General features: G+C 39.0%; 2 protein-coding genes across 3 annotated transcripts in view; one reads left to right on the forward strand and one right to left on the reverse strand.

Annotated features, from left to right (window-relative positions):
• The window catches only part of MYOM1 (myomesin 1), a 149,702-nt gene extending 146,213 nt beyond the window's left edge, over positions 1-3,489 (reverse strand). Inside the window, exon 1 of the mRNA XM_037508781.2 lies at positions 3,300-3,489. The gene's annotated coding sequence lies outside the window, so the exon portion shown is untranslated. The remainder of the gene's footprint in view (positions 1-3,299) is intronic.
• Positions 3,490-3,892: 403 nt separating this feature from the next.
• LOC119243169 (myosin regulatory light polypeptide 9) lies at positions 3,893-16,625 on the forward strand. Of its 2 annotated transcripts, XM_037508783.2 has the most exons (4): positions 3,893-3,995; positions 8,966-9,164; positions 9,640-9,801; positions 12,589-16,623. In XM_037508783.2, exons 2-4 carry the CDS (start codon positions 8,981-8,983, stop codon positions 12,759-12,761), a joined length of 519 nt encoding a protein of 172 aa, XP_037364680.1. In that variant the 5' UTR covers positions 3,893-3,995; positions 8,966-8,980; the 3' UTR covers positions 12,762-16,623. The 2 variants fall into 2 exon arrangements, with proteins under 2 accessions (XP_037364680.1, XP_054550138.1); XM_054694163.1 differs by lacking the exon at positions 3,893-3,995 and having other exon boundaries at positions 8,964-9,164; positions 12,589-16,625.
• Positions 16,626-16,899: the final 274 nt, after the last annotated feature.

Here is a 16,899-nt window from a genome sequence, read left to right on the forward strand (position 1 = left end):
TTACAAGGTCATCGGCTGACAGCAAGGACGGGGAGAAGGTGTTGGAGGTATAAGAAGAGGCTAGAAAACTGACATCTGAGAGAACATGAACATCAGGGTAGTGTTAGGGGCCCACAGTAGGTTTGTGGTCATTCAAGTGTGACCATTCTGCTTGTTTTCTTCATGGAAGCAGACAAAGCCTCAGCGTGTCCATTAATATGGGCAGAATAACTACTTTACAAACTTTAAACTTCAGTACTTTTCCACAAGCAAAGCTGCCTTCTCATTGAGAAATTTACATGGATTATCTCATTTAATCCCCAGAATGATTGAGTAAAGTGGGTAGTATTATTACACCCCTTTTTCAGAGAGGAAACTAAACAAATAAATCATAATTTGTTTTAGGTATTTGTTTTATTTGGAGGTATTTAAAATAATATTTACCTTACAAAATTCATTCAATTTATGTAATTTAATCACTACATGTGCTAGGAATCTGGCTATTAAAGTTAGAGATGTATTTCTTCATTTAATTATCAGGATGAAGTAATTATTTTTCAGGTAATTCTTATCTCTTCTTTTGGTTTAGTTTATTCGTATTACTGTTACAGAGCAGGGAGAGGGGAAGCCCAGACCCCGCAAACCTGCCTGCTCTAAATAGGTTCTGCCATTCGGCGCATCAACACAAAACATATGAGACTTTAATGGGAAGGAACTTTAATACAATTAGTAAACATACAGGAAAGGCAAGGAATATAGTTTCTAAATCAAGCACCCAAAGCTACCCGACCCCTCGTGGACAAAAGTTCACCCAACCAGGATTGGTCCAGAGCAAGGCCCCAAAGCCTGCCACAAGTCTAAAGCATTTTCCAGTGGGGACCCACAATAAAAGATCAGAAACCACCAGACTAGTCTGGAAGGAAAAGAGCAAAATCAAAATAAAGATAAAGGCTGCCACTGTCACCTCCCCATGGGTCTCTCACCCACACCTGTGTCACCCAGTCCAGACCAAAAGGCAAGCGCAGTTTCTTCACACATCTCTCGGCTCCTCCAGGTCTCCTTCTGGCTCTCCACCCTGCTTCCTTCCTTCCTCAGTCTCCTCTGCAGCTTCTTTTTCTAAGCTCCACCCTTCTTTTGGGTGGGGCAGGAAACTTGGAACCTCCCCCTTTCCTGGGGACCACCCTGTTACATTACGTCTTCCTTGTTCTCATTTATTTTCATTTTGTAAAGTACTCATATAACATTTCTTCAAATTTACTAGCATGGAAATAATAATTTCCCCAATATTCTTAATGCAATTCCACATTACTACCTTTATCTTGTTTATAGTTCCTAAATTTGAAGATAGTATATTTTTAAAAGCAATTGTTTATTTGTGTAGAATTTTGTAAGCTGTTTTAATACACTATTTGTAGATCTGGTGCTTTAGAACTAATTTCCATACAGATTAATTTAAACACTTTTACCTCATTTAAAAGAAAGGGGCTCCTCCTACTGTTTTCCTGGAATAATGCTAATTGTTACATCCTACTACATGATAAATAGAATACCATTTTTGTAGGCAAAAATCAGTATGTAAACCATAACTCTTCAACATCCAAATGTTTCTTATATGTAATAAAAATTGCAGGTGATCTCTAGGAAATCACTGACTTAGATAGTGAATGCCAAAGGTTAATTCTGCCATGCTCCTTATTGTTTAATAGGTTTTTTCTGGACCAAAGAAGAGAGTACAGTGTAACAAAATAAAATGGGTTCTGGGTTGGGCTATGTACTAGTTTTTGCACTTGAAGGATACCTGAATAAGAAACACTGGCCCCTGTCTTCTCTTCTAAGCCTACCATTGGAAAGCAGAGATCAGTTATAATCCTGGTTCTTTTATTGCCTTTTGGTTAATGTGCAAATCACTAAAGTACTTGAGTCTGTGCAAATCACCAAAGTATTTCAGTTTCAGATTCCTAATCTGTGAACTACCTATTTCATCATTACCAGTTGAAGTTTTCTGTATGGAGAGGACAGTGGTTTGAGCTGTCTGTGATACCAGGCCACCACTCTGTGGAGGTGTGTGTGCACTGCAGGGCACTGGCACTGCTGCCCCACTCAAACACCAAGCCGTTTGGCATTTGTGCTGTTCACTGCCTAACCCTTGGGCTCTAAGCTATTTTTGTGTCCCCCACCTTTCTTAAGGGCCACTTAAGACCTTGTTAAATTGACAACTTCCCAGGACCTGCCCTAGAAGGTGCTGAATAAGTGGGTTGGGATGAAGCACCCAGTAATTTGTATTTTTAATTAGTACCCCCACTGATTCCTACTGTAAGGGAAATTTGGAAAAGTGATCATTGCTTACTTTCACTCCCGCTAGTGAATCAGGGCAGCTTTTTAATTTTCCAGCGAGTATCTTATATGGAATATGTTTTTTTGGTTATTAGAAAAAGATGCTTTTGAGGCCCTTGAAGAAGAAGCTGTTGCTTACTAACATTCAGAGTATATTGTTCTGCAGCTTTTAACTTCCCTTTCAGCAGGGTGGTTCAAATGAGAGCTGCTTTTCTGCAAAAGGCGAGGAGCAAACTTCAAAACTGTTCTGGCCAGGGGAGCCAAACTAGTCCCTGTACTTGGCTACCAGGATGAGGATCTGAGTTTTATCAGATCCAACTCATTCCTTTTGTAGATGAGGCCAGGAGCTGAGGTGACCTGCACCATAGTTTACCTCAGACTTTGGATGGAAAGTGAAGCCAGAAGGATTTACTCCTCTCCCTTAACAAGACGCATTGTTAAAAGTTGTCCTAGGCAAGGAGTTGAGAAAACATAGGTGCAGCTTTTTAGCATTTTCACCAAGCTGCAAGTCTGCATCCCACTAAGCGCTGCCGGCAAGACGTAGTAAGCCAAGACGTAGTAAGCTCTTGTTACAGGTGGCCTTTCTTCCTCCCTCCTATATTCTCATTGTTAAAAGGGATCAGAGGGGCTCTGGTGAGAAATATAACAGCAAAGGTTTCAGAAGAGAGTCTTGAGCTACTCTTCACCTTTTAAAATACACTTAGGGGGCCTCCCTGGAGGCGCAAGGGGTTAAGCACCGCACTATGCAGCAATCCGCAGCCTCTGCAGCACGAGTTCGATCCCCGGCCAGGGAGCAACCCTCATGGCGAAGCAGACTTCTCCTTTCTCGCCTGCTGCTCCCCTCAGCAGTGTATTTCAGTCACTCTGGCTGTTCTGTTCCCCCCGCTCTGTCTCTGGTGAATCCGCCCCCCACCCCTCGCATTTCTGGCCTGTACCCCAGCTCTTGCATGCATAAATAAATCTTCAAAAAAATAAAAATAAAATACCCTTAGGACAAAAATCGGCCGCTGGGCTAAGGACCACAGCACTTCAAAACGTTTGCTCCCGCGTGGAAGGTGTTGGCCTCTTCACAAGATAAAGCGGTGTAGAGGGAATAAATCGTTTGCACCGAGGACCGCCTGCTCTCGGGTTAGGCACTCCCTGGGGAACCCCCAAATCCCCAAAGCAGGCTTAGGATCGCTGGGGGGCGGGCGCTTGGGGCGGGGCGATGCCAGTCACGTAGCCGCGGAGCCCTCTTAGGGATTTCCCTACAAGGACTTGCGCTGCGAAGCCCGGCCCCTGGCCGAGCCCAGGAATGTGCGGCGCCACCAGCCCTCAGGACAGACTCAACCATCTTACCACAGAAAAGGGGGGAAGAACCCACTAGAAGGGGCCCCGAGAAGACGGGATCGCAGTCAGTGGCGCAGAGAACCACTACACGTTCTTCCATGTCCCAAGTTTCTCTCTTTACACTTTCTTCTCGTGCTCTCGGCCACTACTGCGCCCCACCCACGCAGGCAGCTCCCTCCCCGCCCGCCGAGCGTTCGGTCAGGCCGGCCGCTGGGCCGCGAGCGCCGCCCGGGCCTCCTTCCGGCTTGCTGGGTGGGGGCCGGAAGTGCTGGTGTTTAGCGGCCCGCGGCGTCGGGGGGCGGTAGTAGCGGCTGAGGCTTCACCGGAGTGTCAGGTTCTCGCGTTCGCGCCGGGTGAGTGGGGCTCGCGGTGGGGCGCGCGAGGCCCATCGGGGGCTCGCAACCTCTGGGTGGCCGGGAGGGCGGAGGGGCCCCGCGGCGGCTCCCCAACGCCTGGAGCGCACCTGGGCAGGTGGACCGGCCGGTTCCCAGGTTTCGAGTCCGAGGCCTTGCCACCTGGAGCGAGGGCCGGGGCCGCGAGTGGCTCGACGCGAACTTCTCTCCTTTGCCCAAACTTGGGGCTCGGGAAGTGTGGCTGAGCTCCCTGGCGCCGGGAGCTCGGCGACAGCCGGGCGGGGAGGAAACCCGAGCCCCACGACTCTGTCTCCGCGGCTATGTTTAGTTTCTAACGTAAACTTGTCCGATTCGAGAGAGTTTGCGCCAAAACCGTAGCCCAGTCTTCCCCCTCCTGCAGCTGTTGTGGGAGCCGTGTTTGGTACATTTGGCAGGAATAACCAACTCAAATTAGCAACTTCTTCAGCTCACTGTCCACTTCTGCAGTTAGCACTTTAAAAAAAAAAGTGATGTTTGGACTTGGACAAATGGGGGTTTAGGATTTAATCTGCGGATGATAAAAATACCAAAATAGAATGTAGAGTTCCTTTTGGATGGAGAGTTTATGTTAAGTCAGTTGCCAAAGTGTTTGCATCTAAAGTAATTGAGTAGATATATGGAAACACACATCAGTTCTTTATAGCAGAAATGTGCGTTCCATTGAGATTTTAGCTTAAGTGCGATAGTTTTCTATATGTGAAGGTGAAGAAAGTATTTCTTAAAATCACTATTTGTTGAATGCTCTAGAAGGATTTTGATAAAACTTAACCAACTTTATTTTCAAGAGTGAGGCTTTTACAGGCAACTAAATCCTTTGTTAAGTGCTAAGAACTTTTTGGGTGTGGCGAACCAACCCTGCCTTCAACCGGAAGTTTGCAAAAGAATGGATAACTTGGTTTAGTTAAAAACAGAAGCACCAACCTTATGTAGTTTTGAAATATGTAGTTTTGAAAAACTGGTTGGTGCCCCAAAATACATTCATTTAGCTTGAAATTTAAAATAAAAATGTACTGATTAAATGGGACTGTGGGGTTTGTCTAGATTTGGAAAGCAGACCTAATACATGCGCTATCCCATTAGGAAGCGTTTTCTAAGATGGGAGTTTTTGTTTTTTTAATGTATCCTATTAATCAGAATACTATCCATTTGAGTGTTAGTTATGCCCAAAAGTCTGTAGATTATTTGTAAATGCTGGACTTTCAGATTCTAACTAAAGAAATGGAATGTAATAGTATGGACTAATCCCATCTTAAAAATAGTATCCAGAGAGTCTGAAAAATCTGGTTGCCCATTGTATGTGAGGAGAGGATCTCGAGTTTCCATTTCTTCCCCTTAACCTAGTTTTCACATCTTCCTTACATGGTTGGTATTCCTACTCTTGTTATAACCCTGAGTGATTTACTTCCGATTAGATCAGGAATCACAAATTCATTGCCACTAACACTGCCCTCCCCTGATTTAAAATAAGAGTATATCCCTTTAGATCTTTAAATGGAATCACCTTGGCCATTGCTGTCTCTTTAACTATCTCTTGCATTGGAAATCCTTACAAACTTCATGGAATCCCGCTCTGCCAGGTTTCCCTGTTTTGAAATTTTATACTACGGATATCACACTAAAGATCTTTTTAAATATTTCAAAAATAGACTCTAGACTAACTTAGAATAGGTGAAGAGCTTCATAACTTGAAAATTTCAGATGTTTACATGGCAACATTCTTTTCCTAAATAAAGACTAGTTATGTTGATGTATGAAATATTTTCAGCTTTATTTTACCCTTCCTTTCTAAACTTCTTACAAAAGGTGTATATTTATTGAAGATGTATTACATGAACCCTCACTGGTTTGGTAGAAGTGAAAATGGACAGCAAACAATGACAGTGTCATAAATGATCTGCTCTTTGGGATCATAGTACTGTTCTGGTTCGGCTTCCTCTCCACCAGTGTTTATTTCATCCCTACTTTTAGTTTGTAGTAAAAAAAAAATATGCCACAGTTAACTTATTTTGGAACAACTGACTGAGAGACTGAACTCCCTATTCCCTGTTTCTTAAACGCTTCAAGTTTCTGTTGAGAGGAAGACTCATAGATTAAAATCCAACCTCCTTGAAAAAGTAAAGATCAGATAGTAAATTGTCCGACATTATACTACAATTTTTGGTAGAATTAACTACCTTGTTAGAATTAGGACTAATTCCCCAATCTCTTAATTCTAAGGATCTTGTGGTTTCTAAATGGTATAGGTTTTTGCAACGCCTCCTCCCTCAACCCCCAATCTTTTAGAAAGTCACAATGATCTTTTTTTTTCCTGAGTTCACAGTATTTAATAATCATGTACCACCTTTGACTTATTTTTTTGCCACACAATGTTCTAACTTGAGAGTAATACCTCTGGAATGAAAACTATGTGACTCATTTCATAAATTGAACCAATCATCTCATTTCTTTCTAGTTGCCTCCCCAACCATATTTTAAACTTCTTGACATAGGACATTTGCCTTACATTTCTTAATTCTTAAATAGTTATTCAACACTAGTGACATTTGTAACACATGTGATTAACTGATCTTCTATTGATCAACATACTAAGAGTTGATGATTAAGTATCAAATGAACCTAAGAAAAGCTGTATGTGAGCCATGGTCAGTGCTGACCAAAAAAGTGACTTAAAACTTTATATCTTTATATAACTTAAAAAATTTTATAATGCATTTACAAATTTAAATAACACATAATTAAAAGAAGACTGAAAGGACACACATATATATATGTACATATTTGTTTATTTACTTAAAACCAAAATAAGCATTTTTTTCCAAAATAAGCATTTTTAAGTTATGTAGAGGACCATCAAATCTAGTAATCAAATCTAGTAATAAACATCTTTTTTGTTTAAAGATCCCTAGTGTCAGCTATTTGACATTTAATTCTCATAATTTGTTTGCTCTTAAAATAACTGACATTCCTGCATCATTAGAGGAAGATAATGTTAAACAAAACAGACTATTTTTAAAGATATGGTTTGGTTTGCAATGACATAGCATGCCTAAGATATTAAAGAGATATGGACTGGTAGATAAATCCTACCCTTCTGGGTTCAATCACTCACCCCAGTCCTTGAGTTCATTTAAGAGACAGAGGAATAATACACTCCATAGTTCTTGTAGTTTTTACAACTACATTTTGAATAGAGAGAAAAATTATAGCTCTACATAGGGTAGATAATGGTATTTATTGTCCTCAAAAGGTGTTACAGAATGAAATATCCATTTAAAAAATGGTTTAAATAAGTTATGAAAGGCATGCTCCTAGTGGGGTGTCTTAAGAAAAGAAGGGAATTATGGAGGAATGTATATCATGACATCTGTGTCTTGTAGGTTCTGTCTTTCCAACAGCACATTCCTGGGTATTCCCAAAGATTGCTATATTGGTCGGAATTTGTGACTGGCCTTTATGGAATTTCTAACAAATTCCAACATATTTAGCTAAAGTAAATCTAAGGCAGAGCTTTTCTAATTATTTTTGTAATTGAATTTAGTCTGGGCGGTGTAATTTAATCAAGAAAAGAATGAAGAATAACTTTTTGACTCATGGGAAGAATTGTATTTTAAGGTCACTTTGCAGTGCTAAGGTCTAGGTAGTACTTCATTCTTTGCAATCCACAGACTTATTTTTAGAGCAAGGGCACAGTGTTTGCTACATCATAGCTAAATGTTGTTTTCAGAACGCAAGCTTTAAAATTGTGATGCTGGTCAGAGTGAAATCAGAAGTAGTGCCTATTTTAGACCTGCTTGGAAGAATATAACTCAATACAGTGTCTTAGGTTTGCTAGTTAGAGGTTTTGCAGACAGCCATCTCCACCTCAGCTCTGAAGGATGGTACGGTAAAATTTTATTGTCTAATGAAGATGGGATTTTTTTTTCACTAAAAAAATAAAATTATAGCCTTTTAAAGATTGAGTGTTGAAAAGAAAATTGCCTTTTCATTTTAGGTATTATTTGACATTTTTTTTTTAATTTAAATTTTACAGGGATAAATTTAGATTATTAGAGGGCAGAAGTAGTTTCCATTTCTCTAAAACTTTTAAAGATCTAAGTTGCTTTAAAAACTGGTATGGTCTGATTTTTGTTTAGAGAACCTAGTTACTTCAAGTGAATTAGCGTGGCTCTCTGCAAAGAATTGGTTTCATAGAGTGGAAATATCTGTAAAATTTAGAATTTACTTCAGAGTTTTCTGTTAGCCTTTTAGCAAACATCACTTTTGAACTACTTTGATTCCTCTTGAACTGCTTTGATTCCAGACTGAGCGTACAGTAAGAAATGTTAGTTGTAAGTGGAAGAACAGTATTTGGCAAAATATTAAAAGATGAAACTGTTCTTTCCATCATAATCCTCCTTCCTACTTCTGTCCACCTTGGAAAGTATGGCTAGTTTAGGCTAGGGCTGCAGAAGGATAGACCTATTGAAGATGAATAATTATTCCTCAATACTCCGTAGCACTCAAGTATAGAATTGGCACTGTTTCCCCAGGGTACCTACTTTTTTTATTTGTTTTCTGTATTGTTATTAAGCCTATATATTTATCTGTTTTTACTAATTTATACAGCAGTGCTTGGGATCTGCAGTCTTGTTGATAAGCTTTGAGCTTTGAATTAATGTTGGTCATAATTTGGAATTTGAAGTTATTGGGAGACTGTTTATTAAACATCCCAACTACTAAGGATGAGTTAACTCAAAACCTGAATCTGGGTTTTCTTTATAGTTTGGTTCTGTGAGTAATGGTATCAGTTAGTTGAAAGTATTGCCAAATGGTGTTATCCTGCTGTATAGCTTTTAGACACATGACTAAGTAAGTAGCTCAAACGTATCATTAAGGTTGATTCTGTTAACTTATTGTTAATCTGTTTTTCTTGTAATTCCCTTCCTAATTAGGATTTAACCGCCACCATGTCGAGCAAAAGGGCAAAGACCAAGACCACCAAGAAGCGCCCCCAGCGCGCAACATCTAATGTGTTTGCCATGTTTGACCAGTCACAGATTCAAGAATTCAAAGAGGCCTTCAACATGATTGATCAGAACAGAGATGGTTTCATCGACAAGGAAGATTTGCATGACATGCTTGCCTCCCTAGGTAACTATTTTTAATATTAATATATTAGAGTTTCTCTGATGTCCTTTATGTTTATTTCTTGTCTCAAAGCCCCATGAAGTCAGTCTGTGAAGCTAATAATGTCATAGTTTACTAAGTCTTAAGAATCTGGAACAGTATTTCCCAAAGTGTGATCCTTGGATTCCTGCAGATTTCTAGCCGTGTCTCAGGATTGGTCTAGGGGCCAGCCTTGAGTGTGTGTGTGTGTGTGTGTGTGTGTGTGTGTTGCAAATACTGATCTTAGATTATGAGAGCAGTCTAATTTCTCCAGACATCCCAATGAAATAACATATAATCTCCAGACTTTTGAATACAGGCCCTATTCATTGAGAAGACTTATCCAGATGCTTTTGCTATCAGGAATGCAACAGCAGACTGTATTAAACAATAATCTTTCTTGTCAAAATTGATGCATTTTATGATATTGTTACAGTTACGACTTTCTTACTTTGTTTAGGGAAAAATCCAACTGATGAGTATCTGGATGCCATGATGAATGAGGCTCCAGGTCCCATAAATTTTACCATGTTTCTCACAATGTTTGGTGAGAAGTTAAATGGCACAGATCCAGAAGATGTCATCAGAAATGCCTTTGCTTGCTTTGATGAAGAAGCAACTGGTAAGTCAGAGATAACCTTTAATTACCAAGTGATTTTTAAATTTGAGGATAGGCATGTTAATTCTGTGGAATCACGTGCTTCTTTGCTTCTGCCATTAAATATTTAATTTATCATTTAATTGGTATATTTGAAACCTATGTTACTTTAGGAAATCTGTGTTACTTCTTTACTTTGTAAGGGTTAGGCTTGCAGTAAATATGTGTTGAATAATGTTTACCAGAGCATTCTTTGATAAATTGTAAAATACTACAGTCTTATATGATTTACTCAAGATTATTTAAATCTTGTATATCTAGCCTTTTGCTCTAGAATCAGACTCCCTGATTTCATATTTCATAGCTGTGTGATGTTGGGCAGGTGCTTATTAAACTGAGAGAAAATATAAGGGGAATACTGACACAGTATGGTTCTTGAGAAGGAAGGCACACCTATTGGTTCCATATTTCTTGGGTTAGTTTAAATAGTTCAGGCGTAGTCTAGTGGTAGAAACATTGTCTCTCCACTCTGCCTTTCAGGTTCCCTACAGTATGGTCACATGTGCTATTTGAGTATACCACCCTTCACTCCTGTGTCATCCTCCCAGTCTCCCTCCAAGCTTCTGTATATTGTGTTAACTTAACCGCCACCATTTCTTTCTTTATGCCTTCCTCATCATACCGTTGTCTTCTTCCTTTTAAAATGGAAGCTCTTAACAGTTATTACTGGTAGGTGTGCAGTGGAAAAGGGGCAAGCAGAAGAAACTCATGTGGAAAAAATCTTATAAAGGTTTTTCTTCTAAAGATACTTCTGTATTGATTGAATGTTTTTGTGAGCAGATGTTTTCTTAATGGAAAAAGGAATAAAAGTATAAGTGTGAAATGTCTTACCCATTTTAAACTCACCTCAGTGGTCACATTCTTTAGAGAGCCTCATGTTTTCTTACTATTTTCTCCTGGGCCCCAAGAAAACTTAAAACCTCTCCTTTCTTTCCACATCCAAAGTATTTTATTTATTTCTCTCCTGGCCCATAACTCTCTGTGACCTTTTATTTGTGTGCTTATTCCCAATTATTACTATCTCCCAGTTCCAGTTTAATGACTGTGGGTCTTTAAAAACACTGTTACCTAAATTCCATCCCAGGCCAAGGAGCTAACCCAACATTGCACAGCAGACCTCTCCTGTCTCACCCGTTGCTCCCCTCAGCAGTGTATTTCAGTCCATCTGCCTGTTGTACTCTCCACTCTGTCTCTGGTGAATCCACTCACCCCCTGCCCTCAACTCTGCGCCTCTGGCCTACACCCCAGTTCTTTAAAAAATATAATATAAAATAAAAGCACTGTGTTATCTTTGTAACCCCTTCTAGCGCCTACCACAGTTCCCTTCCTGATATGGTTATTTTATGTGGTAGTTGAGTAACTTGGGTGGAAATGAGGGCTTATTTCTATAAGCTGAAAGTCTAAGATTTGGAGAACTTTTTTGTTAATCTAAGACTGAGTTTGCAAAAATCCCATAAATCTAGAATTTCTTTTGTGAACCTACATTATATGTTAACCTCATTTTACAGAGATTATATTTTCAATGTTTCAACTTAATTATGCAAAAAGGGAATTTGTCAGATTTTTTACTTTATGAATTTCAAAATCTGCTTGAATTGTCGCTTTTAATCTCTTTAGTTTAATACATTTGTGATTCTCAATCATGATTGCACGTGTGAAGTACTTGGGAAGTTTTTTAATAAGATCAATGCCAGATAATAAATCAAGGGTGGCATCTGGGCTTCATTTTTTTCACTCTCTGTGTGTAATTCTGAGTTGTAGCCAGGTTTTATGAGAACCCTGGTGTCACAATCCCAGAGTAGAAAGCATGCTTTTCAGATTATGCTCCATGTCATCAATGCCTTGCGCAGTGTCTATGGCATAGTTAGCGCTCAATATGTACTCAGTTTTTGCATACCCGGGGCCTGGCCATATTTGTTATCAAATCTAAATTAGATTTTAAAAAAAAAAAAAGGAAAGGAATGAAAAAAACACCAAAAATCTCATAAAAACAAAGAGTTGACGTGAAATGCCTGAAATAACACAGCTTGTTAAAACTGGGCTTCTTTCCACTGAAACATTTTATATTTATGGTGTGGTAGTGATTTTAGTGTTATATACTTGTAAGGTAAGTGTGATCATTCATGCTACTTTAAGGTACCATGAGGCTTAGGTTCTTTTCTAATACTTTTGTGTGTGTTCGTTTAAGCATACATTTAATTCCTGTCTATTATCGAGAGCTCAGGAGATGGATGTGGAGGGAAGTTGATAGAGTAAAGCAAGTTAATACCCCTAGGCAGCTGGGTATTTTCTTTTTCTTTGTAAAGATTTATTTATTTATGCATATAAGAGCTGGGGCACAGGCCAGAGAGATGCAGGGGGGATGAGAGGACTCACCAGAGACAGAGCGGGGAACAGAACAGGCAGACTAACAAATACACTGCTGAGGGGAGCAGTGGGTGAGACAGAAGAGATCTGCTTCGCCATGTGGGTTGATTCCTGGCAGGCCGGGGATTGAACTTGTGCTGTAGAGGCTTCGGATTCCTTCACAGTGTGGTGCTTAACCCCTTGTGCCACCAGGGAGGCCCCAGCTGGGTATTTTCTAGGCAACTGTTTACTGAGACTAAGTGGGGACCCGTATTTCATGTATTTGCATGTTTGTAATTCTTAACATCTGTAGAGCATGCTTAGTTGAGTATAGCTACTCCTTGTAATTAATCTTCACAGTAGTATGTATTCTGATCCACTGGTTCTTTGTTCTTTATTCTTTAGGCACCATTCAGGAAGATTACCTGCGAGAGCTGCTGACAACCATGGGAGATCGGTTTACAGACGAGGAAGTGGATGAGCTGTACAGAGAGGCACCGATTGACAAAAAGGGAAATTTCAATTACATCGAGTTCACCCGTATCCTTAAACATGGAGCAAAAGACAAAGATGACTGAGAAGAACTTCAGATTGCAGCCCCACTTTGGGTATTTTCTGAGACTTTCTTATAAAGCCTTTTGCATGCCCTTAGCTTTACAGCTTTTGCCTTTCTTGCTGTATTTATTCTCAGCCATTTTGGACATATGCATCTCTATAATCAAACTGGAAATGGGACTTTTTGTCATTTTCAGAATAGAAAATAGGGTAATTTAATTTACCAGTTCCCTCTTCCCCCAAATAACTACAGTCTCTCTACAAAGTCAATATATTTTTTCAGAGAAAGTTATTCACTCAATTTTTTCTGAATCATTATTAAACTTTATGATAAAAAATGTGCTTGTTGAAAACTTATTTGTCAAAATTTACTTTTGTTAGTTATTTGCATCTTCCAAAGAAAAGCAAATTAGGTAAATCCTAGAAAATTATATGGTTATGAGAGCTCTCCTATCTATTCTGCTATTCATTTCTACCCCCTTAAATGCAGCTTTAACTACCTTACTCATGATCCTTGCACTTTGTCTTCTAATCTAAAAAATAATTTTTTGGTAGAATTTTCATGTGATAACTTTGGTAGCTTCAAATCCTGGAGTTTAACATACCTGCCGACATCTCTCTTCTAACATGACATCTCCATTTGTTCTAGGCTATTGTACATAACCTCATGTCATTTAAAATTAGACTAGGTCATTGAGTGTAATTTTAATTTGTCCTAATTTTTAAAATTATTTTATCCACAGAGGCTTTATGGTACATATCTCCCAAAAAGACGGCTTTTTTTTTGCATTATATTTCAAAGTGTTGGAAGTACAGTGTAGTATTTTTTATTCTATGTAGTTACCCTTTAGCACAATATTCCCTATTGAAATACTGTGCTTATTTATGCAGACATCCACCAGGAGTCTATGAGTTTTGGACATTCCTGACCTGCCCACAATCAAAACAGCTGCTGATACATGCCTGGGAGGGAAAGTGAGATCATTATTTCAATCCTAAAAATAACTTCTATTTGCAGGAATGAGGGACTATTTCAGAGATAATCAGGAAGTGGTAGTACCATTTTCTTTGGGCTTCAAAGATCTGATGCTCAAAGATCCATGAGTTTAAGAAAGGTTTTGAAATACTGGGGGAAAAGTTTGTTATAAAAGAGTTCACTATGAAGATGAGTAACTGACAATTACTCTAATAATTTGAAGTCAATGCTACTATTAACAAAAGCTATTACCTCATTCAATAAACAATTACTGCCTTAGGGTAGCAGACCTCTGCACTCAACAGAATAGGTGAGCTAGATCCTTTAACCAGGTGAGGCCAGCTTTACCAGAAGTAGAAGGACTAGAAGCAAGACTATTCTTGCCCTCTTCAAAATTAGAATCTTAGGTCCTGCCTTAAACTCTGTGCCTTTTATGTGTTCTGAATTTTAGTCAGTGGTTTAAACAAAGCACATTTCCCAGACTGTACTCATGCTACTAATCTTGTTTGTTGAATTGAATTTCTATTCCAAATGAGTTAAAAAAAAATCACTTTTGCTTTAACAAATTTCTAGTGAAAAATAACAACATTGTTTCCACTATAGGAAAAAAGTGATAGCATCTGCTGAAATGGAGATCTCTTTGTAGTATCCCTATTTTCATAGCTGCTGAAAGAACCATTCTCCATTAGGAGCTATGAATGGTTTTCCTTGAGTGAAATAATTTTCCTAATTTAGTAATATTCTCTGTGAGAACTAGGCTTTACTTAAGCAAAAATAGTTGCCAATACAAAGCTTCAGCATCTACTGCAACAGTGCACTTGACTAAAAAACCAGTCTACACAACTTCCAATTATGAAAGTCATAATTGAAACAAACTATCTCAAAAGTTCTGATGAAATCCACCCAAAAAGGGCAGCATCCTAATCCACCTGCTTATGACCATGTTACTGGATTCCAGGGCCCAAATTTTATTTGATCAAGGAGCCTGTAGCTCAAAAGGGAACTGATCAGTACCGTTAGGAAAAAAGGCAGGAGAACCAGATTATATGAGATAAGAAAAAGCAACCATAAATGAAAGGCAACCATTTTCTATGAAGTATGAGAAGAAAAAAAGCAGATTAGCTTTTTTGAATATTTTCAAGTGAGGCGGTCAGTCTTTTAAGCCCCCCAAAAATCCAGTACAGGAAAGTTTAAATAAGGCCACTAGATTGGGTAAGTTGTGGGTCATACTCATTCCTGTCAGAGTTTTGAGCAGCACAAGACAGTAGACAATGCTAAGTTGTGGGGGTCAAGTAGTCCTTAAGTGAACAAATTAATTTCTCTGAAACCTGCCTAGTTTTTCTCTTTGCTGTCTTGGAAGGTGTTGCCTGGAGCTAAAGGTTTTGCCTAGAGCTAACCCCACCTGAAATAAATGCCTAATTTTGCTGGGAACTTGCTCTTGAATTTCCAAGTCCCTATGTCCTTTTATGCTAGATTTCTATGTACCTGTTTAAATAGTCATGTCATAACTACTCTTTCATATGTATCCACATAAATTTTGTATTGGTAATGAACACACAACTTGATTTTTAGTTTAATGTATCAATTATTTTTCATGTTTTGGCAGAGCTACCTTTTTTTTGGTTTTGAGTAATTCCTTTTTTAAAAAACCATTTTCAATGACCAGTTTATCTTTGACAAGAATATGCCATAATCAACCATTTCATAGGTGCTAGATATTTAGATATTCATCTTTTCATTAAGAAGTTTTTCTTTTGCATCTAGAGAGAACAGTATATATACCTTAGAGCTTTTTTTTTTTTTAAAGATTTATTTATGCATATAAGAACTAGGGTATAGGCCAGAGGTATGAGGGGGTGAGAGGATTCACCAGAGACAGAGTGGAGAACAGAACAGGCGGATTGGCTTAGATACACTGCTGAGGGGAGCAGCGGCAAGTCAGGAGAGGTCTGCTGTGCCATGTGGGTCACCTCCCTGGCCAGGGATGGAACTCGTGCTGCAGTGGCTGCAGGTAGCTTTGTAGTGCTGTGTCTTAACCCCTTATGCCACCAGGGAGGCTCCCCTTAGAACTTTTTTTTAAGAACATTATCCATTGGAACTTTCTGTGATACTGGAAATGTTCTTTGTGCTGTTAAATAGGGACACTAGCCACGTGTGGCTAAAGAGTACTTAATATGTCCAATATAACTAAGGAACTGAATTTTAAATTTAATCACATGTGGTTAGTGATTTTTGGGCTGGACAGTATAGTTCTAGAAACTCAAATATGGAGATCAGTGTGAAAGTACAGTTATGTCTCAGCTATGACCTTAATAAAGGTGGTTTGGGTGGAGGTTTATAGGATGGCAATGCACCATACATAGAGTCTGTGACAGATCTAAGAAGACAAAACCTGTTTAATGGGGAAAAAAAGTAAGCTATTGAACTTAAGGGCAGATTGTAGCTTAAGCGAAAGTCAATAAACATTTCAGAACCAGGGATGACTATCAGCAATTGCTTTTCAAACTTAATTGAGAAAATGCATTCATTTATGAGCTAGACCTTGGACAGTGCTTTTGGGAGGAGAATCACAGTGTCCGCACATACCTGGATGCTTATGAGAAATGCAAGTTATAGCCCCACTCTGGAGACCTGAATCTCAATGTCTTCAAAATATTTCATCAAGACTTCCAAATTTTTCTTGGGAGTTCTAAGAACTGCTATAGAATGATAAACACATCCTACTCTCTAGGAATTTCTGATCAAAGATTTCTACAATGTAAAAGACTGAATAATTCACCTCTACATTATGTTCAAGCAATCACAGGCGCTCAATAAAGACTTGTTATCAAATTGACTATTTTCCATGCTATTCATCAATATTATTCCAAGGTGAGGGAACTGAAATAGTCACGATATCCAGGACAAAACTGAATAATGTAGGTTAGTGGCTTCCTTGTTTTAACCAAAAGCATTATATAATGTCTGTGCTTATATATGTGTGTGTAGTTGTCTTTCTTTTAATGACCCAAAGGAAAGCAAATCATTTGAACTTCTTTTGTGGCCGAAAAAGAAAGTCTTAGGCTGACCGTGGCCTGGTGAGACCATAAACCTTGTCATTTGAGGGTAAAAAGCGTATGGGAGTGAATATTACTCGATCTGGCACGCAGGAAGGATTTTCCAGCAGGCAGTTCACCGGCCACCAC

This window comes from Talpa occidentalis, unplaced genomic scaffold, assembly GCF_014898055.3.
Source record: "Talpa occidentalis isolate TD23 unplaced genomic scaffold, MPIMG_talOcc4v2.1 talOcc4.13, whole genome shotgun sequence".
Classification (NCBI taxonomy): Eukaryota; Metazoa; Chordata; class Mammalia; order Eulipotyphla; family Talpidae; genus Talpa; species Talpa occidentalis.

Bases quoted from the DNA above. Each gene is read 5' to 3' on its own strand.
- LOC119243169 (XM_037508783.2), top strand. From the start codon at position 8,981: ATGTCGAGCAAAAGGGCAAAGACCAAGACCACCAAGAAGCGCCCCCAG. The intron at 9,165-9,639 runs GTAACTATTTTT...TACTTTGTTTAG, and splicing joins TGACATGCTTGCCTCCCTAG to GGAAAAATCCAACTGATGAG. The intron at 9,802-12,588 runs GTAAGTCAGAGA...TTTATTCTTTAG, and splicing joins CTTTGATGAAGAAGCAACTG to GCACCATTCAGGAAGATTAC.